The sequence below is a fragment of the Aristolochia californica genome, unplaced genomic scaffold (assembly GCF_029961685.1).
Source record: "Aristolochia californica isolate CCGP_79_NKW_82.1479 unplaced genomic scaffold, dmAriCali1.0.hap1 SCAF_2, whole genome shotgun sequence".
In the NCBI taxonomy this organism is placed as follows: Eukaryota; Viridiplantae; Streptophyta; class Magnoliopsida; order Piperales; family Aristolochiaceae; genus Aristolochia; species Aristolochia californica.
The window spans coordinates 46,981,742-47,003,268 of NW_027181881.1; the positions used below are offsets into that span (position 1 = coordinate 46,981,742).

A 21,527-nucleotide genomic window follows, 5' to 3' on the forward strand; every position below is an offset into this window, starting at 1 on the left:
ACTTGGCGCTTCATGCGATCTCGCTCCCGCCAAATAAATCATTCGTAATTCGTCCATGTTTAAAATTCGAGAGGTAACCGAAATAACGTTTCGCTCAATTGGGGTTTTTGGTGTGAGATCTTAAGCTTTGAGAGAGGGTCTAAACAATATTCGAAAAAATTATATGCCAAAAATGAAAATTAATTTAAATTTTTTTAAACCAATCATTAGATGCACAAATCTAAACTTGAAACAAAGAGCTAGGGTTGTATATTTTTGTTTTTTTTTCTATAATTTAATGATATTTTTATTAGATAAATATGCATTGGCCAGGTTTTGCTTTTGTGAAGTAATTAGAATACATATTCAAAATTTGATCACTACGAAACCAATCACAGTTGAAAATTGGCATTTCAATCTACAATTGACTTGGAAATCTCCATAAGATTCTAAAGCCATGCCAGTCACCTTCTCAGTTATCTAGTCTTTTCGTGAGGAAAAAATGTGGTTAATGTTGGAACATGGAAGTTAATGGAAAATGCATCTCATTTTCCCTTTAATCCATGAGAGAGGGACAGCAGTGACATAGAAATGGAGAAGCTGGGAGAGATTTGAGAAAATCTGGAAAGACCGAAGATGAAGGACTCGAATATTCAAATATCCAACCGTAAGGTGACGGATTCAACTATTTCTTTTTATAATCTGAAATGTTTTTCTGCTCTTGACTCTTGCTGTGAATGCAGTTTTTATTTACAGGTAGTCTAGGTTTGATTTTTCTCAATTCAAATTCCGAGTTCTGTATAAATTTATTTTGATCGTACTCTGGTTTTGACGTGAACTAGATGGCTGCGTTAATGATTTTGTATGAGATATTCAAATGCTGATAGATCTGGAAGTAAACTTGAATGGATGGAAATAATGGCTATAGAGTAGGAGATTTCTTCTTCTCCTTCTTTCTTCTTCAACATTCGTCTCTCTCTGTCTCGATTCCTGTTTTCGCTTGACGGTCTTACTACGATTACTTATTCGAACAATTTAGTCGGATCCAAATGGCTCCGGTTTGTCCCGTTGAAACAGAATTTCATTAGTAGAAAGATTAATTCAAATTCACAATAATGCCACTGCACAACGCTTTCCGGATTCTGGTCGCCTGCCTCTTCGGTGGAATTGGCCTTTCGTCATTCACAAGTTTAGACAATTCGTTAAAGTCTCTTTGAGGCAGCCAGTACAGGACCAGGCGACACGCAGCTGAAGAAGAAAAAACCTGAAAATCTGACCCTTTCTATTGCTCTATCTTTCTAGTGAAGAGATGGCGATGGCGAATTTCGCCAGGCGGAAGGCTCTCTCATTGTCCGGGAGCCTCTCCAAATCCGATCTGCTCAGGTGCTCTCTTTACCTTTCCTCTTCGTATAGGAGCTTCTCTACGGGATCCGAGGAGAACGATGTTGTTGTCATCGGTGGAGGGCCAGGGGGATATGTAGCGGCCATCAAAGCTGCGCAGTTAGGGCTCAAGACTACCTGTATTGAGAAAAGAGGCTCCCTCGGTGGAACCTGCCTCAACGTCGGATGTATCCCCTCGAAGGTATGTTTTTAAAACAGCAGTTTAGTTAAATTAGTTGGTGTTGAGGTCGAAAATTTCCTTGTATTGATTAATATTGTGAATGTTTTAATATCAATATTACGTGGTTGGAAGTTTGTGTTCTGTATTGCTGAAGCGCTAGCTTGTTTTGAGTTTTACTGCTCTATAACCCTCCTTGTACCATGATAGTTTTCTCTTTAAGGCGGAAGGATGGTTAACAGAATCTGCAAATCCGGGAGAAGGTAATGTCAGTGGCATTATCAGAGTCTTGCCTCCTGTATGTCTGGGTTCGACTATATGAAAATTCTGCTCCATTCTGCTATATCGGTTACCGATTCTGTCACTTCTCTTTCAAGTTTATGGGAGGTAATAAGGAAACAAAGAACTTAATCATGCGCTCGTGCTTAAAAAAGAAAAAATATATAACTAAATAGATGAAGCCATAAAACCAGCAGAAAACTATGAAGTAAAAATTCATCTCACTAGTTCAATTTTCTTTAACATTTGTTTATGTATATGTGTTTCTGCGATGTGGAAAACCCAAAGCTATCTAAAATAGTGAAACCATGGAAAATTTAATTGTTAATATTGGCCAAGGATCAAAAGATATGTCAGGAGTTATGTTATGATTTTGGAAGAGAAGGACACCCTGTTGACTGTACTTCGGTGTTAGAAAAATGAAAGCAAAATGGATCAGGTCTAAGAACTCTTTAGTACTCAGGATATTGACAACCTTTGCTTTCTTCATAATGCACCATTTAGTCCGCCAATCTTCCTATGCCTCAGCATGCTCATGCGTTAAACAAGAAATTCCTGGCAGTAGTGCTGTACCATTTTTTTTTTTTTTTTTGGTGAAGATGAAAATGTGCACCACTTTTTGTTTTGTTATCGCTGTTTTTTTTTTTAATTGTCTTGTACCCTTGCTTTGTATTTCATATAAATTCATTGTTTTAGACATGTGATTTGCTACTACCTGATGATGAAGCAGGCAAACTTGTAATCCAATTATATGAGAGCACTGAAAGTTTTGATGTTTTCCCTATTTGACTTTCTGAGAAAGCTGAATGTTTGGGTACTAAGCCTTAAAGTTTCCCTACACGACTATCAAATAGATTGTATACTATCATAACTTGGATGGTGCCTGTGTTCTTGTTTGTTAGTGATCTTCTTGTAATTGACTGGATGAAACGGGTACTATATCTAACTACATGAAAGAAATGCATTTTTGTTTGAAGATCAAAGCGCATTTTGCTTCTCTCTATTTAATACATTGAACTCTCTTGTTTTCCAGGCTCTCCTCCACTCCAGTCACATGTATCATGAAGCTGAACATTCTTTTGCAAGCCATGGTGTCAAGTTCTCTCAACTGGAGTTGGACCTTCCTACTATGATGTCCCAGAAAGATAAAGCTGTCTCAAATCTCACTCGAGGTATTGAGGGCCTCTTGAAGAAGAACAAAGTAAACTATGTCAAAGGCTTTGGTAAATTCGTCTCCCCTTCCGAACTTGCTGTTGATACTATTGATGGTGGAAGCACCACTGTTAAGGGCAAAAACATCATTATTGCCACTGGATCTGATGTAAAATCCCTCCCTGGAGTCAGTATAGATGAGAAAAAAATTGTGTCTTCCACCGGTGCTCTTGCCTTGTCTGAGGTTCCAAAGAAACTCGTAGTTATTGGAGCAGGCTATATTGGTTTGGAGATGGGCTCTGTGTGGGGGCGTCTTGGGTCTGAGGTAACGGTTGTTGAGTTTGCTTCTGATATTGTCCCAACTATGGACTCTGAGGTCCGGAAGCTCTTCCAAAGAACCCTTGAAAAGCAAAAGATGAAGTTCATGCTGAAGACAAAGGTTGTGGGTGTTGACACCTCTGGAGAAGGCGTAAAGTTGACACTTGAGCCTGCAGCCGGAGGGGAGCAGAGCATATTTGAAGCTGATGTAGTTCTTGTATCTGCAGGGCGTGTTCCCTACACAGCTGGGCTTGGTCTGGACAAGATTGGTGTGCAAACAGATAAGGTTGGGAGGATCACGGTCAATCACCAATTTGCTACCAATGTTCCCGGTGTCTTTGCTATTGGAGATGTAATTCCAGGGCCCATGCTGGCCCATAAAGCAGAGGAGGATGGAGTTGCATGTGTTGAGTTCATAGCTGGGAAGGAAGGGCATGTTGACTATGACATGGTCCCAGGGGTGGTCTATACACATCCTGAAGTGGCTTATGTTGGTAAGACTGAGGAGCAAGTGAAGGCTTCTGGGGTTGAATATCGTGTGGGGAAGTTCCCTTTTCTGGCAAACAGTCGGGCCAAGGCAATAGATGATGCTGAAGGTGTGGTGAAGATTTTAGCAGAGAAAGAGAGTGACAAGATCCTTGGAGTACACATAATGTCACCAAATGCAGGGGAGCTGATTCATGAGGCTGTACTTGCATTGCAGTATGGTGCATCAAGTGAGGATATTGCACGAACGTGCCATGCCCATCCGACCATGAGTGAGGCAGTGAAGGAGGCAGCAATGGCAACTTATGATAAACCTATTCACATCTAGAGGGTGCATAACTTAGTGCTTGACCTGGTCACTGCTATGAAGGTTTTCTGAATAATTATGGTGTAACTCAACCAGAAGATGTCAGCACTCTTTCTTTTGTTTGTTGGCATTTGAGATGAATTCTTTTCCAAGAAAACTTTCTCGCTTAGTTATTTTTATAGCCTATGTTGTTACTTTCCCTTTCCCTTCTTTTCTCATCTAGGTCCTCTGGTTTTGAGTGAGTTTGGTTTATACCAAGAATGGTGGATACATAATCTTAGCCAGCGGCTATTTGGAAATAATCTTGATGTCAAATAACTAGATACCAAATTGTTCTTGACCTTTGATGGCTCAGTTAATAGCTGTTTCATTGACACAAACTTACCTTGGCTCCCATCATATTTATTAGTTAGATCTGTGTGATATTTGGAATAATTTTGTTTTAAGGATTCCTGTGTTGTTGCTGCTGTTCAAGATGGAAATCAGGCAGAGGTGTGAAAACTGAAGCTTTCTTGATCAGGTTAAATTTGAAAAGGAGGCTTTGGCTTTGATGGTAGGCAATTTTTCATGAAACTCAGCTAAAAGAAGTGGCACAATTCATAAAATAGCTCTGCTCAGTATCATAGCTTTAAAGCATAAAAAATGTCTGAATACATTTTTTCTGCCTTGCTCATGCTGCTTGCTGACGGATATGCACATTGATCCAATAAATGTGAGTGCCCTTTGCTTTTACTATTCTATGTATTTGAATGATGCAGACGTTGAAGATCTGCTGAAACAGCAAAAGAAATCCCTGGAACATTCTTTCTGTACTTAACAGCTAGATAGCAGCATCAAGCTTAGTTTAAATCCAAACTCGAGTCGAGCTCAGCTTCAAGCTTAAAATTGGAATCGACCTTGAGCCCAATAATTTTAAATGAGTTCAAGTTCAAACTCAAATCGGTTCAAACTCCAACTTATATTTAAAATTTTATATAAAATATATGTCAAATAAATTATATATAAAATTATGCTTAAATTTTACATAAAATTAATCATGACCTCTACATAAAATTGGATACACTTTTAAAGAGATTCTTCCAAAAAAAAAATTTTTGGTTGTCTCAATTTTTTGAAATAATTTAAAATTTAATAATTAATAATTAAATAAAATTTTAATTTATTTTATTACTTACTTTATTGATATTAAATTATTAAGTAGTAACTTAGTTACTAATAATTTTTTCTTGGTCCACCATTATCAAACAACATCAAAAGAATCAAAATATGTACTAAACAACTAAAAGTCTAAGTTGTTATTACTAATTAATAATAACTAATTATGCATTAAAAGAAACAACTAACACTAATAAATGTCATAAATTTAATAATAAATATTATTTATTCGGTTTAACTCAAAGAAGATATAAAAAAAAATTCAACTAAGAAGAAAGAACGATTAGGAAAGATCGAGGGAAGGGAAGTGAGATCCAATGGAATTTTGATACGGTGACTATCATCCAACATAAAAACAGCCCAAGAGGCGAAGAAGAGCAAAAATAGCTCTCAAATGGGAGAAGAAGAAGAGGAGGTGGGAATTCGCCAGAAATGACACAGAAATGGTAAAGAAACTGTTAGGACAAGCACAATAAATGACAATAAATTAGGGTTTGGGGGTAGAAGGGTGGGTCGTGACAAATTCGGTGTTCACCTTTCCTCATTCTATCTCTAGTCCCAAGCCAGTTCCCATACTGATAACTAAAAATCATTATATGTTGGGTTTAAGTAAACAAATCCGATGGCAAGTTTGCGAACCGAATCATGCCTCATTCCAATTCGGCTCATTTACTTAAACTAATCAAAAATTCAATATTTGAGATCGGGTTATTTTGAATCGATCGGAGCAAGGTTTGATGCCACCCATACGTGCACATTGCACCATCGACGGCAACGATGTTAGTTAATCGTAATTTGCAATAAGGATGGAGAATTGGGACTCGTATTTGAATGCCGGTAATTAAGTTCATCTTCAGTTTCAATCATTTTTCAAGAGTGTGGGAAAATGGGAAGGACTGCTACAGAAAAATCGGTTCTCTGTCACATTCGGAGTCTTTTATTATTGATAATGAAGCCTCCCAACGAACAAACCTTTATTGATTACTCAAAATTTACCAAGTCCACTTGTTCGTCCTTGTTTTCTTCACCTGCATCAGTGGCTGTGCTCACGGACTGTACCTCCTACAACAATTGTCGATCTGCCTTTAGTGGCGACAACATGCCACTCGCTGCGATTGCTTTTCTAACACTTTGAAAAGAATATTTTGGTTAAATAGATGAGATTTTGTTCAGATTGTCTGCCTCTCCACTGAAGAACCCATTACGGAAAAAGATATCAAATTGTCAAGAATCAATTACTAGTTAGTTGTACTTATTTATTTTTCTGCACGTTTGTAGAATTTTTCTGGTTCTCTCTTCTTCCGTATTTATGGTAGACACATGGGGTACTGGTGATGGCGCCGCAGGGACAAAGTCACCCTTTTTTCTTCAAGTACTGCTTAGTGTTTGTTCTATTTCCTGAAAGAAAAATAGTTGCTTGAGAATTAGAACCGCTCTCCCACAAGGATTGCACATGGACCATCAGACAGGAAAGATCGGTCCGATGGATCTGATGGGTATCGTAGTAAAAGAGCAAAGAGACTGCTTTAGGGCCTTGAAATGTACGAGCACCTCAAACGCATGAAGGGGGGTCTGGTCTCCGGAGTCAAGAATGAAAGAAGAAGACAAACACGGAAAGACGTTTACTACTGGGTTTATTTCTCGCGTCTATGTATTTCCATGACAAAAAACTTGTGAAAGAAAACTGCTCTTCTGGCCACACTTCCGTTTCTTGTGTCAATTACAAGAAAGGGGGATCTGCTGTAGAAAAACTTCCATTATTCTACCTACCTCTCAAAATCACCCATGTCATATAAAGAGCATCAAATCTCTTTCCAATTGATCCGCAGAACCCAGAAAAGAGACCCATTTGTGGTCTGACCGTTCAATGCAAATCTGGTCTTCTAAAATCAGTCATCACTCATCAGAATGTCTCAAAGCAAGTCAGTTTTTATCTCATTTCTCGTCATTCTATGGTATTCTTCGAACATTGGTGTGATCTTGCTCAACAAATATCTGCTCTCCAACTATGGCTTCTCCTTCCCAATTTTCCTCACTATGTGTCACATGTCGGCGTGTGCTATTTTGAGCTACTTTTCTATTGTTTTATTCAAATTTGTTCCCTTACAGAGTGTAAATTCGCGGACTCAGTTCTATAAGATCTTTGTTCTGAGTGTGGTTTTCTGTGGGTCTGTTGTTGGTGGGAACATTTCACTTCGGTATATTCCCGTTTCGTTTAATCAGGCGGTGGGAGCTACAACACCATTTTTTACAGCAGTATTTGCATATTTTGTAGCATGGAAGAGGGAGGCATGGGCTACCTATGCTGCTCTGATACCGGTTGTCGCCGGCGTCGTGATCGCTAGTGGGGTATGCTTTGTAATTTCCATTCTGTATCTGGAGATTTGGTCTTTTTTTTTATTTTTAAAATTTTTTTCTCAAGATATGGTTGGAAAAAATTTGAAGTTGTTTCTTTTCGCTATACTGTTTGGTTAATTTGATAATATTTGTTTCCTCTTTTCTCTCTGTGAGATGCCCATCTGCAGCTGACGTTGATCAGTTTGATGCTCTATGGATCTATGTTTCCATTCTATTCATCTTCTTATTAGGCTTATTTCTGTTATGTACCAAATAACGAAATTTTCTATTTGTATCTCCCTGTGCTTTGGACCTTCTGCTTCTGCCTTCTGTTTTTCTCTTGCGATTGTGCTATTTTTATATTTTCTCTGACTTATGTGCAGTCGGACTTTTTGAATCTACTAATGACTGTAACTATGATATTACCAGTATATATTTTGCAGAAGGTTCTCATCAGTTTGTCCTGTGAGAACTGCAAATGCTTCGTTTCCTTTTCTTTTTCTGAGACTGACTTGGTTTGTCTCTGTCCACTGCCAAATTCCATTGAGTTTCTTTCTGACATCTGATCAAAATCGTGATGGACCTCATGATTAAAAGCAAAAAGTGTAGACTTTCAAAAGCAAAATAAGTTCATGAATAGGAGTTTCTTGGTCAACTTGGACTTATGTGGACTATATGCTCTTCTTTTCATCTTTTTCTTGTTCAGAAGAAAATTTTACTCAACGGAAAATACATGCAGATATTTGTATATTTATTTTTAAGTGACATTGTATCCTTTGTCATTTTCACACATTTGTTGTTGAAAAAAAGTTACTTTATTTGTTTGCTAGCTTTGGGTACTGATTTGTAACTTTTGATTTCTTCATTGGTACTGATAAGATCTCAGAAGTCAGAATGCTTGAAAATAGCTGATGTACCAAGAGGCTGCTTGTGCCTGCTTTAGTACTCTAAGTGGAGTATGGTGGTCTGACTCTGACTTCATGTTGTGCAATGCAGGGAGAGCCAAGTTTTCACTTGTTTGGCTTTATCATGTGCATCAGTGCCACAGCAGCGAGAGCCTTCAAAACCGTTCTTCAGGGGATCCTCCTGTCTTCTGAAGGGCAAGTATTCTGCTAAGATATTCCTTTTAGGTTCTTAGTCTCTTAATGGCCTCTTTTTCAGTATCACTATGCTTGGGGCAATGATGTTATGTCTATAACTCAAGAGTCCAACCCACTTCTTAAATGTAGATCTTTAGGTACTATTGATGCTAAAGATATTCAAAACTCCCATACATTATTCCTCTCGTATGATTGTGCAGTTTGTGCACTAGAGTTGATGACAAAAGATTTCTGACATTCATTGCAGGGAAAAGCTGAACTCCATGAATCTGATGCTGTATATGTCTCCAATTTCTGTCCTAGTTTTGTTGCCAGCCACATTTATAATGGAACCTACTGCATTAGATACTGTACTATCACTTGGAACAAGAAGTAAGTCCATGTGGCCACTTCTTCTGGTGAATTCCGTGATGGCCTATTCTGCTAACTTGTCTAATTTCCTGGTGACCAAGCATACAAGTGCACTAACCCTTCAGGTTTGTTCCCTTCCTCTCTCTTCTATCCATCTAGTATGTTAGAAATCGCTGCCTAGGTCATCTAGGTTTAAACAGAGGACTGCATCTTGAATATGTTTATTCCTGGTGATATGGAATTACAAACCCATTTGCTTTGAACTGGTTCAGTTTCCATTCTGTGAGAGACTGAAGGCAATTTACTTCTATGGATGATCTTCTTACTCGTCATAAAAGGAGGTGATGCTAAAGTTTTATCTGTTATGTTATTTGTTATGGTCAACATGCAACATTGAATTATTGTTTATTGACCAGCCTCTGAATATTTTCTACCCATTGAAAACAGACGACTTGATTGTCTTGACTTGTCAAACTAGTATGAACTACTAAGTACTTATTCAGTCGCTAAAAACAGACCACTTGATTGTCTTAACTTCTCAAACTAGTATGAACTACTAAGTACTTACTCAGTGGCTAAGTCTTAGACCCTTGTTGTAGTCTCATTTGGTCTGTAGTTTTGGCAAGAGTTGAAAGTTTGATGGCATAAATGCATAGTTTGATTTCCTGGGAGAGCAAGCAGATCAACCCATTTACATGCTTCCTCTGTGTGTGGCTTTTTTTATTTATCGTTTATTTATTTATCACAATGTACGTATGTTTTATGGACTTCCTATTTCCTACTACATTTTTTTGTTTCACATCAGTCTTCATAGCATGAACTATTATTTTCATCTCAGGTGCTGGGCAACGCAAAAGGGGCCGTGGCTGTTGTGATCTCCATATTAATCTTCCGAAACCCTGTTTCATTCATTGGTATGGCTGGATATGCTATCACTGTTAGTGGGGTTGTTCTCTATGGTGAAACTAAAAAGAGGTATAAGTGAGAGCAAACGGTCAGACCATATCACTCACTCCTGAGTAGAAAGTATTCAAGATATGTTGTCCGTGCTGTTGTAGTTGCAGTTGCAGTTGCTGTTCGTAGTTGTAGTAGCCGATATTGTTGTTCTCTATGTTGTTTAATATTAGTATGTCTTGTTAGCACAAAATTGAAGATTCTGATGACCCTTACGAGGGCATGCCTAAAGCTTTTGTATCCACATCTAATCTGGGATTTATAGTTCGGTTACAGGGAATTCTTTCTTCTTTTTGCTTCCTTTGTTTGTTTTTGCCTCTTGTATTATCTACGAAGCTTTGGAACATTCTGGCTGCACACGAGAAACTGGTTTTCGTCACTGACAGAAGATCGCAACAGCACAATATTGCTTCCTTTCATAGTGTCAGGACTATTTGAGGCATTTTATCAGTGCTTCCGAATCCATGTTAGATAGCAAGGCACTGACCAACCACAATCATCCAAAGTGGTTCATCAACCTTTGCCATCTGCCTGGTGATGAGCTTGAATCAATGTTGGATAGGTGTACTTGTCGTCAATGGCGGGTTCCAGGAGACCAAGCTGAGGACAGTTCAAACTTCAAACTAGGTTGGATGTCTGTTACTCCTGTAGAACACCGCTTCATCCTGGAGACTGAAGTTTCAGGTAGGCTCAGAAGCTAAAAACATTATAGACAAGGGATTTGCAGTTCCAATCGGGCTTCATCCATCACTTGTTTGGATGACAATAACTCTTGTTTTTGTATTATATGTTGCAGCTTAAACGTTTAGGCTTCAATCTTCTCTTTATTTGCACTTCACAAGGGATTCTGCTCTGGGTTTCAACTGTAGGCTTGTGTGTCTTACTCTGTTAGATTCTGGTCGACTCACCGAACATCCAGTGATTTGGAGAAACGATAAAAAAAGTAGGCATATTTTTTTTTGAAAAAAAAAGGAGGGTAACAAATATGGAAAGTGGCTGATCTGTTCGTTGAAAGTAAGTAGAAGCAACTTTTCAGAATTTAGGTTATGCGGGAGCCCAACCATTGTCAACCAGTTTGAGTTAGTAAAATTCAACAAGCTAATTGTTTCTACTGACTGAGTTGCTTAGTTTCTTATGTTAAGATAAATGAAGAGAATAGGAGAAATGGGAGAAAATGTATACATTAAGAGAGAAGTAATCAAAACCTAGTGATTAAGTGATGCGACAAGAATTGATCTAATTAATATGATCTCCTGAACCCAATTTTTTTCTAGGTTGAGGTGGGATCTTAGGTCAAGTTCATGGGTAGTCAAATTAATTTAATTGTAGTGAGAAAGTATTCAAGTTTAGATTTGGAGGTCTGCTTTTTATGGGTGGCAAAAAAGGAGGATAAATAGGGAACATGCCGTAGAGAAGATATTAACAAGTGACCCAATAAATTATTAAGAAATGAACCCATAATGTTCTTGGAAAAACTTTTGAGGGTAGTTAAAGAGCAAATGTGAGTGGTGATCATTTTCTTCTTCCAGTTTCGTGGAAGAAAAGATAGCTGCAGTAATGTGACTCTCTCTGAGTCATTTTTATTTTTATTTTTTTCTTAATGAAGGCTTTATCAGTTCATCCTTTTCTAAGTTTTAAAAGCAAACTCAAGTGCTTTTCGAATTGCAAAAATTTTGAGATTATCAGATAAATAAAAATTTCTCTAAGAAGGAAAGGAGGTTAGCTGCAACTCTCCTGTCTCCCATGCATTCAAACTATCTCCTGACAGAACCATAAGCTACCCAAAACCATATTATCAGATTTCATTTGTTTGTTTCTCACAATCATAAAGCAGTTGGTTAGGTTTATGTCAAGGCAAGATGAATAGAAGAAGAGAAAAGAGAGTTTGTTTCCTCTTCTCTTCCGGGGCTTTGTTTTCTTTTGTGAGAAAGAGTAGAGAGAACCAGTTGATGCAAGTCCAGCCACTCTATTAATCGATTAAACCCTATACATGACTTATCATAAACACTGCATAAATATCCATATTTCGAAAGAAAACTCTTATTTACATAAAATAAAGCAAATTCAGCCTTTTCTCTGATAAAGCTTCCCTGGAGGATCTCTTCACAAGGTCCAAGTTTGAGCCATTGGCAACAACCTTTTCTTTATCTGTTTATCACCTACTTGCGATCAAGAAATATCTTCTCAATCCATTCAATTACAATTAATTTGGCTGTGACCATTCTAAAACTAGCCAATCCACTAATAAGCTTTTTTCTGAGAGTTTAATGCCAAATGCGAAAACTGCTTCTGAACTAGCTTTATTCTGCCTATTCTTTAAAAATAAATCTTTTTCTCCTAGAATGAATAAGTTTCTGGAGACAGTCCTTTAAACCATTCCATCCCTTTCCTCAACATATAACATTAAAAGAACAGCTTTTCGGTATATATACCAATACGGCAGAAGAGGGTCAAAACAATTCTGTTGATTTTCTAGTGCTTAGTGGGAAAGCGAGAGGGATGGAAGGTTCTTTCGTTATTTCACTTGTCATCATCATTGTTCTCAAGGACCTTGTCCTAGCAATGTTTCATGTGCCTCGCTGTATTAAGTTCAATTCCAGAAACCAGGACAAAAGTGAAGAGATTTCATTCTAGCCTTCAAATGGAATTAAAAATGTGGACAAAATGAATAGATTTTATTCTAGCCTTCAAATGAAATTAAAAATGTCTCCTGGAAAGATCTGAAACAACTTAAAAAAGATCAAGTGATGCCATAAAGCATCTTAAATATTCAAGTACAATGACTATGTACACAATTGGAAGGCAGAAAAAATATGTAGTAAAGTTAAAGAGAAACTGCAATTATTTCCTACAGAATTAAAGAAACTAATGCCATTCAAGTAATACCAACCTCCAGTTAAAAGAGCAACAGAAGTCCAGAGTAAACAACTGATGCAACTTTCAAGCTAGTTCTGGACCGCTTGGAAGTGGCTCATAGCCATCATGTGATTGCTTAACCGTTTCCACAGGAATACACTTGAGTCCAATGGCCACAAACATGCTTAAGAATCCAATCCCAGTGCTTAATAGCCAGAGTTGCCAGCTCAGAGGTACTGTGCTAGCAAAAGTGCCAAGAAACTGCACTATGATTACTTGAAAAATTACTGTGGAGACCATGACAGCAATAAAGATAACACTGCTGAAGAATCCACTGAACACATTTATCTTGTCCATATCTCGACTATTTATTTCATTAAATATCTGCAGAAGCAAGAAAATTCAGGAAATAGGATAATCAGAACTCTACCAGATCATTTATATATGCCTCGTGTCTTTCACTATTTTCTTGGGTAAATTTGCAGAAATTATTTAAAGAACTCATTCAGCATGGTTGCATGCTGAATAGCATAATTTTTTTGCCCTTGAGTGCAACCTCAAAACCTAGAACTCTTAATAGCCAAAGAAGCTCCCAAACATAAAAAAAAAGTCTAAGAATTCAACCTTTATTCTTTTGTCACCAAGCATTATACTTGGGGGAAAATCCTGCATGTTTCTCGTCCATCACCAATTTACTTGGTCTTAAAAGAATTCATGTAACCATGAAAGCCACATGCAGGCCATCATCAAAGAATGAACTTTCTGCTGATAAAAAAAGAGTTTTTTACCTGGCAAAAAACGAAGGTATTGAATATGAAGCTGTTGAGAACCTCAGTAGAATTGGAACCGTTTAATCTCAGAAGCCTTTTCCCATCAAACATAAGAAGGCCAAGTACTGCTAGCTGGTAAATGCTCTGACCAATGATATTACGCCACATGGTCCTGGTGATGAAATCTGCACCTCGAACAACTGGTGGTCTCTTCATCAGTTCATCATTTGGAGGTTCAGTGGCCAAAGCCAATGCTCCAAGAGTGTCCATAATCATGTTCACCCACAGTAATTGGACGGCCGTAAGAGGAGCATTTCCTATATTCAGTTCACAAGTTAGGAGAGGAATAACTCAAACCAGTTTAGACAGTAACAACTAGAAAACCTTTGGTTTATAGTTTTCCTGGTACCTGTGACACAAGCTGAGACAAAATTCACTACAAGTGCAACTACGTTTACTGTCAGCTGGAACTGCACAAACTTTTGGATATTTCTGTACACCGCTCTACCCCACTTGGCTACATTTACTATAGTTCTGAAATTGTCGTCCATTATTATTACATCTGCATTTTCCTTTGCAACCTGTATAAAGACGAATTCAATAAATTAATAAATTTATAAAATAAGAAAAATTAACTGCAATACTATTTGTATTCAGAAACTAACACATAAATACGTTATTATTTCTGATACTTTCTCATTGAATAACAGTAACAAGTTGGCTTATTTTTCTGGTAATTAAACTTGAACAACCAAAAACATATAAGAAGAGTAAACTATTGAGAAATTTACATGTAAAATCGTGTGGATTGAGCCTTTGGCTCAATCAACAATTAAAAAAAATGTAAAGGGTCCATTTATTATATACAAGAAACAGAAGCTATGCTAAGTTAATTTGCTGAACTATTATCAAATTGGACATCCGTAATATCCTCCAATCATCATCACCATTCAAAGAAAATGTTGTCACCCAATTTCAAAGATTTAACTGCTCTTTCTATATTATCTTTTGGTGGGAAAAGATGTAAATTGAGTTAATAGGCTATTTTCATTTTCCTCAAAAAACAGAAAGCCGATCAGTTTTCTCCATTAAGTTCGTCCCACCAAAAGATTAGGTTTCTAATGCCCCCAAACATCAAATTCATTGCTCTGGTAAATCAAGGTGCAATAAAATTTGGTCCAGCGAGAAAATTTGCAATGCATTAAAGGTCTATTAACATTTAAATTTGGTTAAAATTTGTTTGAGTTTATAGGTTCAGTCTGTTGATTTTGTCTTTCGGGAGTAGGAGATGAGGAGCCTCTTCAATCATGGATCAACGGATACATGTTATAGGCTGAGAACCTAAAACAAACCTCTGTTCCTGCTATTCCCATTGCAAGCCCAATATCTGCTTCATGCAGAGCAGGAGCATCATTTGTTCCATCACCAGTAACTGCAACGACTTCCCCAAACATTTTCCTTAGCTGGGTCACTAATGTATGTTTGTCCAACGGCAAGGATCGGGCCATTACCTGTAGATGTTCTTACGTTTTAGAGAGTAATTCATGCAGTCAAAACATAATTGAAAATGTAATAAAGAAAAACCTGAATCTTTGGTATCAACTCTCTCATCTCCTGAGGACTCTTACTCCGGAACTCTGGTCCTTCTATGGCCACACCATCCTCTGTCAGTATACCACATTCTTTAGCTATTGCCTTAGCTGTATTAATGTTATCTCCGGTCACCATTCTTACAACGATCCCAGCATCAAGACAAGTTTTAACTGCCTCCCTCACTCCAGGACGCACTGGATCCTTAATCCCAAAAATGGCTATTAGTGTATACTCGTCTGTAGGAAAACTATCTCCGTCAAATGATTGATCCATATTTCTGAAAGCTATACAAATAGTACGTAAAGCTGCATTTGCAAAACGGTCAATGACATCCATTACCCGTTTTCTTTCTTTGTCTGACAAAGAGATAACTTTAGCATTTCGGTCAACTATTTTATCGCACATACTCAAGATTATCTCTGATGCACCTTTGCAATAAACCCGAGCCTTGCCCCCAGGGAGGGACACAAGCACGGACATCTTCTTCCTAACTGAATTGAAAGGTTCAACCTTCAAAATTGTAGATTCGTGACGAATAGTATCAAAATCTCCCCCACAGTGCAAGCCAAACTCTAAGAGTGCCGTTTCCGTTGGAGTACCTAATATATTCCTCTTCCCATCTTTTCCTTTGACCACCTCCGAACTAGTATTTTGAAATAAAGATTGCAGGAAAGTGCTGAAAATTGTCTCAGGGAGATTAGTTTTCAAATCTGCTGTACTATTACCTCCATCGCACAGTTTTTCCTCTTCACATATCCATACCGTATTAACCACCATTTTGTTTGTAGTCAACGTCCCAGTCTTATCAGTACAAATACAGCTAGCAGACCCCATTGTCTCACACGCTGAAAGATGTCGTACTAGTGCCTTGTCACTCATTAAATTTTTCATTGCGAAGGCAAGGCTCAGTGTCACTGCCAACGGAAGTCCTTCTGGGACGGCGACCACAATAATTGTCACCGAAATTGCAAAATAGTTGAGTATTTCTAAGGCGTCCTGTGAACTCCACTTGAAGAATTCATCATTCAGTGCTTTCTCAACAAGCAATCTGATGACAAGAACTACAAATGTCATAACAGAGAATACCAGTCCAATCTTTCCTATTATGGTGGCAACCCCATTAAGCTTCACTTGCAATGGGGTCTCGTCTTCACCTCCTTCACTAAGAGTCTCCATTAGCCTTCCCCATTCTGTCCTCATGCCAACCGATGTCACTAACATTTTGGCGGAACCATCTTGTACTTTAGTCCCAGACAGCAGGAATGGTTTCTCTTCATGTATATTTACAGGCTCGCTCTCACCTGACATGCTGGACTCATCAATCAATAGGCTATAACCAGATATGAAAAGCCCATCAGCAGGTACCTGGTCTCCGATAGAGAGATTAACAACGTCTCCGACCACCAAATCATATATAGAAAGCTTCTGCCTGCACCCATTTCTTGTTACTTGAACATCTATCTTCTTTTTCTCCTTATCCAAATCCTTGAATTGAAGCGACTGGCGATAATCGCTAATAGCAGTCACACTAACGATTAATAAAATGCTCACTAAGATGCCCGAACCATCATATGTTCCTTTAGGCCATCCTTCTGTTGCAATCCCTACTCCCATTGAGACTGCAGCACAGACCATGAGAATTATTAACGTCAAATCCTGAAGGGCTTCCCATACAAAGGTCCAAAAGCTTCTTGCAGCCTTCTCAACGTATCTGTTATATCCAAATATCCGTTGTCTTAAAGGCACATCATCCTCATTAACTCCTTCATTTAGTGAGACATCGACTTTTTGAGCTATCCCGTTTAAGCCCCCATAAGTTTTTAACTTCTTTATGTCGTGGCCTCGTACAATGGAGGCGAGATCATTGGGATCAACCAAAAAACCAGCTTTAGCAACCTCTTCCGGAAGCTCATGTTCCACTCGGTTACCAGCTGTCAACAGACAAGCAAAACGAAAGAAAAGAAATGAGAAACATAGAGAAATAAGGCCAAGGATATCAAATTTAGAGATGTAAAGTAATTTTGTGTGTTTATAGAAGTCTTGCCATCAATGAAATGCAGAGCCGCTTTTTGAACGTATAAGGCAACCCGGATTTTTTCCTGCAAGCAAGTAAATTTAAAAGAGAATTAAGTCTGCAAATGATCAAATGAAACCTACTACTGAAACTGCAAGGCTTCGTTACTTGGAAAGACGAGTACTGCATGGTTGGAGCTGGTTTTCAACATCCTAAAACATCTTGAGAAATTATCATACTCGAAAGGTTTGGATAAACACTAGTAGTGGCGTCTCGTACCTTGGGAGAACATATACTCAGGAACTGGACAAATTAGTCGAGCCGTGGGCGGATTCAGATTTGAGCACAAGGCTTGGACAAAGGGTATCTGTCCTATGTTCCGGACTTCGTCTGTAAGTCTCTAACAATTCTCCAGTAAACCAATTCCCAGGCTGTGGAACCGACAGGGCGTTCATACATACATATTTACTCCAGTAACTCAAACAGACAGACCATTCAGCTGAAGCAGAAAAATAAGCAGTTGATCGAACATGTTGTTTTCAGGGAAGTGTCACGTGCGCTAACCTTACGAGATCTAGTGTGTATACCGAAGACACATATTTTGACACAACTAAAACCGATATACTTATTTATTATCTGTCCAATATATAAATCTTATTATTGGATTATTATTTATTCTATTAATTTTATTTTCGAATTTCAGTTAATTAGATGTATGACATGCATGTCAATAAAACTTGTAAATAATAATTTTAACAAACCTTTGCTAGAGCATTTTGAAATTAATTCCGACGCGACCAGCGTTGTCGCAGCTACAAAGTCCACATCAGCACGGGTAACAATTCAACATGGACCCAACTTCCCGGAACTTTTATCGTCAAATCCGTTGTCATCGGACGTGCACATCACGAGAACCTCTGGATGTCAGTCATTCGCTGTTTTTCAAGGTCATTTATGCGCGTTTTGACTCGACGGCATGGCACCGTCAAAGACTCGATTTTCCACCATTAAAGACTGAATGATAGAGCACTCATAATTACCTGATCATTTTTTTCGTCTCGGGTTCTACCAAAAACTTAACAACTTCAGTTTGAGGATCCAGAGCTTCGCCAGCGTTTTTTTCCGGCCCTTCTCAAAAGCAATTTTTAAACTTCTATGGAGAAGATCTGAAGACCTCTCGCCAAGTGCCAATTGCCATCAGAATTATCCGGGACGGAAAGCAAGACGACTGACGCCATTAAACGTTTTAGAAAAAAATCAGCAGCGTTCAACGACCGATTTCATAACACGCGAAAAGATGGTCCACCAGATCAGACAGGACGGCGTGTGGAAAACGCGGCATGATTCGTTCTCAGAGGCCAACAAAAGGCTTCACAAATGCCTTGTTGATTTCCATTTTCCAGATCTCTTGTTTTTTTCTTCTGACTTCTGCGCTTTGTTTTTGCTACAGCTCTGCTCCTATTATCCCTGACTGAAGTCAAGAGAAGTTTCCGCGAAACTTCCTTAACAGTCTAAGAATAGAAATAACAATATATAAGTATTGACAGAGACCGATACAGATCTAATTTTCTCCTTTCTGTTCGGTCTTTACGACCTGACTTGGCGGGATTGGGCATGCAAAACGTCAGATTCCTACAATGCACAGCAAAATCCCCTTCGATTCCAAAGAAGCTTTCGGACAAGTACCTCAAACGTAATTTCGCATTTTTCCGGCTGGCCTAACGGCTTCGTGATCTGCTAAGAGAGCCGGGAATGTCTGGTTCGAAACCAAGCCGTACAGCTGTACAGTCTGACAAATGAAAGACTAGTCAATCTTGGGTTTTACCGGTATCCGGGGCTGATATTGTTTCCACACTCTATGGAAAATGTTTCTGCTAGCAGCGTTTTGGGTTGAGCAAATTAATTAGATTCAGTTAAGATCGACAGCGCAAATAATGTGGAAAGCCTGAATAGTGAGAAACCAGAAGCCACGCTGCTACAGTCTTCATGTAATCACAAGCTGCTAAACAGTGCAATCTCTAATGCTTCACGTCTTCATGGATCGGAGCTTTTTGTTCCAAAGAGCCGCACCTAAGGCAACCATAAATGGAGGAAACTTTCTAATCGGACTCCTGATACGGATTGGAAAATTCATAGATTGTGGATAACACACTCGACAGGTCCAAGCAAAAGAACGAGTACACGAGCAGATGGGATTTTCCGTTAGCAGATTGAAAGTGTACTGTCTCTGTGATCCTAATAAATCGGAACTCTGGAAATTCAGAAATTGCGTTCGTTGATGGAAGAACCACGATTGCTTGAAAAAACTAGTAGTCTCTAGATTCTAAGAGGAAAGATAACCTGTACGATAAAACTGGTTTATCTTCTGCCACCAAATTTCTAATCCGTTCAATCACACCGAAAGCAGAAAAAAAAACAGTAACGAACGTTGCTTATGTAGCCTAGGTGACAGAGATTGGGCATTGGTTCGTGATCGCTGACCGTACTGTTTTCGCGAAACAGTTCAAATTAAACAGTTGACAATGAAGAAAGAGATCGAGAAACTCAGAGAGAAGATTAAACGAAGACAAACCTGGATTTTTTTCTTCTTCTCCTCGGCTTCGGATCTCTTGTCGAGATTTGCTATCATACGAAACCTCCTCTTCCGATTCTTCACGATGGAAACCGCCGCTCGCCATCTCCTGAGAGCTTCCTCAGATGAATTTTTAGATTGAAGATCGAAGTTCTCCTTCAGGAATTTCTCCATTTCAGAAGAGAAACTGAGAGAGAGAAACTCGAATTACTTCGTGCCTCTTCCTTTTCCTGTTCAGATTTATAAGGAAAGCTCCAATGGAGCGACAATGGCGGCAACGTAGAGAGAATCTCGCAGCTGTGCAACAAAGCACCATAACAAACGAAAACGGAAAAATAAAGACGGACGGGTATCAGCGCACGTTAGTGCCTGCCTTCTCTACGGAAAAGTCGTTACTGTCATTCCATTCGTAGAGATTTCAGTATACTGATCTTACCGGGAAACAAGGAAAACGAACTCGGTCTCCGTGGACCTAATGATCGGTGCCATCCGACCATTGATTTTGTCATCCAGATCGGACCCGAAGGATCAAAGATCATACTCCTTAGACCGCTCGGGCGGGTCCAGTGATTTCCCAACTCAAAATTTTAGCGAATTCTCAAGCAAAAAGAGGAAGGAAAATCTATTACCCAAAAAGGATCGTAAAGAAAAACAATTCCAGGAAAGAAGTGTGTTTCCTTGGAAAAAAGAGGGTTTAGGGAACTAAAACCCCTCTCTAACTTTTATTTTACTAGTATCGATTTGATATAATGTAGTTAAATACAATGTGTTGGCAGCCTGCTTCGGAAGCGGTGAGCAGAAAAAGCCCTCTTGGTTTTCGCCTCTGACCATCAAATGAAATGTGAATAACATGTCCTCCACTTCCGATTTCTTAGCCTGCCCCTCTAATTTGAATCTCTTTCCACTGAACCTCAAATGTGAATAGCTCTCTAATCAATTGGACAGAATCCTTCTTCAACCCATTCATTAATGAATCATTCTTGTTTTTCAGCGACTTCAATTGGACAATGAAGGTGTCAAAAATGGCAACGAATTTTCAAAATGGCAATTCAGCGATGGCACAGCGTCAGGCATATGTCATACTCCGGCCGACAAGAGTTCCATCAGTAAAAAAAAAAATATTTAGCTTTCATTAAAGGGAAGAGCACCACCAAGTCCACCACCGTGACACCATGTGGTTGCTTTTGTCAAAAAGTACAGCTAATAAGAGTTGGTCTTGATGGCTATCACCTGTACAGAACGAAGTCAAGATAACAAGACTTTTTTTTTTTTTTTTTCTGAAGGAAATATCTCTTCCACCCCAAATTAAGCTTGTTTGCTTCCATGAGACGCATTTCAGCGTGAGCAGCAAGCATGGCTGGCCTTGATTGCAGTCACCTGTAGAGAACAAAATAAAGATAAGGAGAACCCCAGACTCTTCGGCTACCAAGACACATTAATTCCGATGAAAATCACCCCTTTGAACCTGCATTTACCCTGCCATAACAAACGGTTGGGCAACAACTAGCACTATTTTCCTTGATTCAATGAGCACCAAATTGGATCGAATAAATCGCAAACTCGTCCAAAATCTCGAAATAATGTAAAGCTCTGTTTTCCTTGATTCAACGAGCAACAAATTGGATCGAATAAACCGCAAACTCATCCAAAATCTCGAAATAATGTAAAGCTGGGTCAGCTTTTTTCAACATATATTGGCAGAATAAAAGTTGTTTTTGTGCTTAACATGGAAATTATAAAATTCAT

The 21,527-nt window shown here is 38.7% G+C and overlaps 3 protein-coding genes across 3 annotated transcripts; 2 read left to right on the forward strand and 1 right to left on the reverse strand.

Moving 5' to 3' along the window:
* Positions 1-1,115: 1,115 nt before the first annotated feature.
* Positions 1,116-4,265, forward strand: LOC137956825 (dihydrolipoyl dehydrogenase, mitochondrial-like). The gene is made up of 2 exons (XM_068804462.1): positions 1,116-1,561; positions 2,850-4,265. The coding sequence occupies exons 1-2, from the start codon at positions 1,289-1,291 to the stop codon at positions 4,098-4,100; spliced, it is 1,524 nt and encodes a 507-aa protein (XP_068660563.1). The 5' UTR covers positions 1,116-1,288; the 3' UTR covers positions 4,101-4,265.
* Positions 4,266-6,738: 2,473 nt separating this feature from the next.
* LOC137956362 (UDP-URONIC ACID TRANSPORTER 1-like) lies at positions 6,739-10,270 on the forward strand. The gene is made up of 4 exons (XM_068803831.1): positions 6,739-7,583; positions 8,568-8,671; positions 8,919-9,147; positions 9,861-10,270. Exons 1-4 carry the CDS (start codon positions 7,143-7,145, stop codon positions 10,005-10,007), a joined length of 921 nt encoding a protein of 306 aa, XP_068659932.1. The 5' UTR covers positions 6,739-7,142; the 3' UTR covers positions 10,008-10,270.
* A 2,423-nt stretch (positions 10,271-12,693) lies between these two features.
* LOC137955534 (putative calcium-transporting ATPase 11, plasma membrane-type) lies at positions 12,694-20,000 on the reverse strand. Its single transcript, XM_068802518.1, has 7 exons — positions 19,782-20,000; positions 17,240-17,294; positions 15,187-17,126; positions 14,955-15,113; positions 14,012-14,183; positions 13,621-13,919; positions 12,694-13,216 (listed from the first exon to the last, which is right to left on the reverse strand). The coding sequence occupies exons 1-7, from the start codon at positions 19,953-19,955 to the stop codon at positions 12,917-12,919; spliced, it is 3,099 nt and encodes a 1,032-aa protein (XP_068658619.1). The 5' UTR covers positions 19,956-20,000; the 3' UTR covers positions 12,694-12,916.
* Between the last annotated feature and the right edge of the window lie 1,527 nt (positions 20,001-21,527).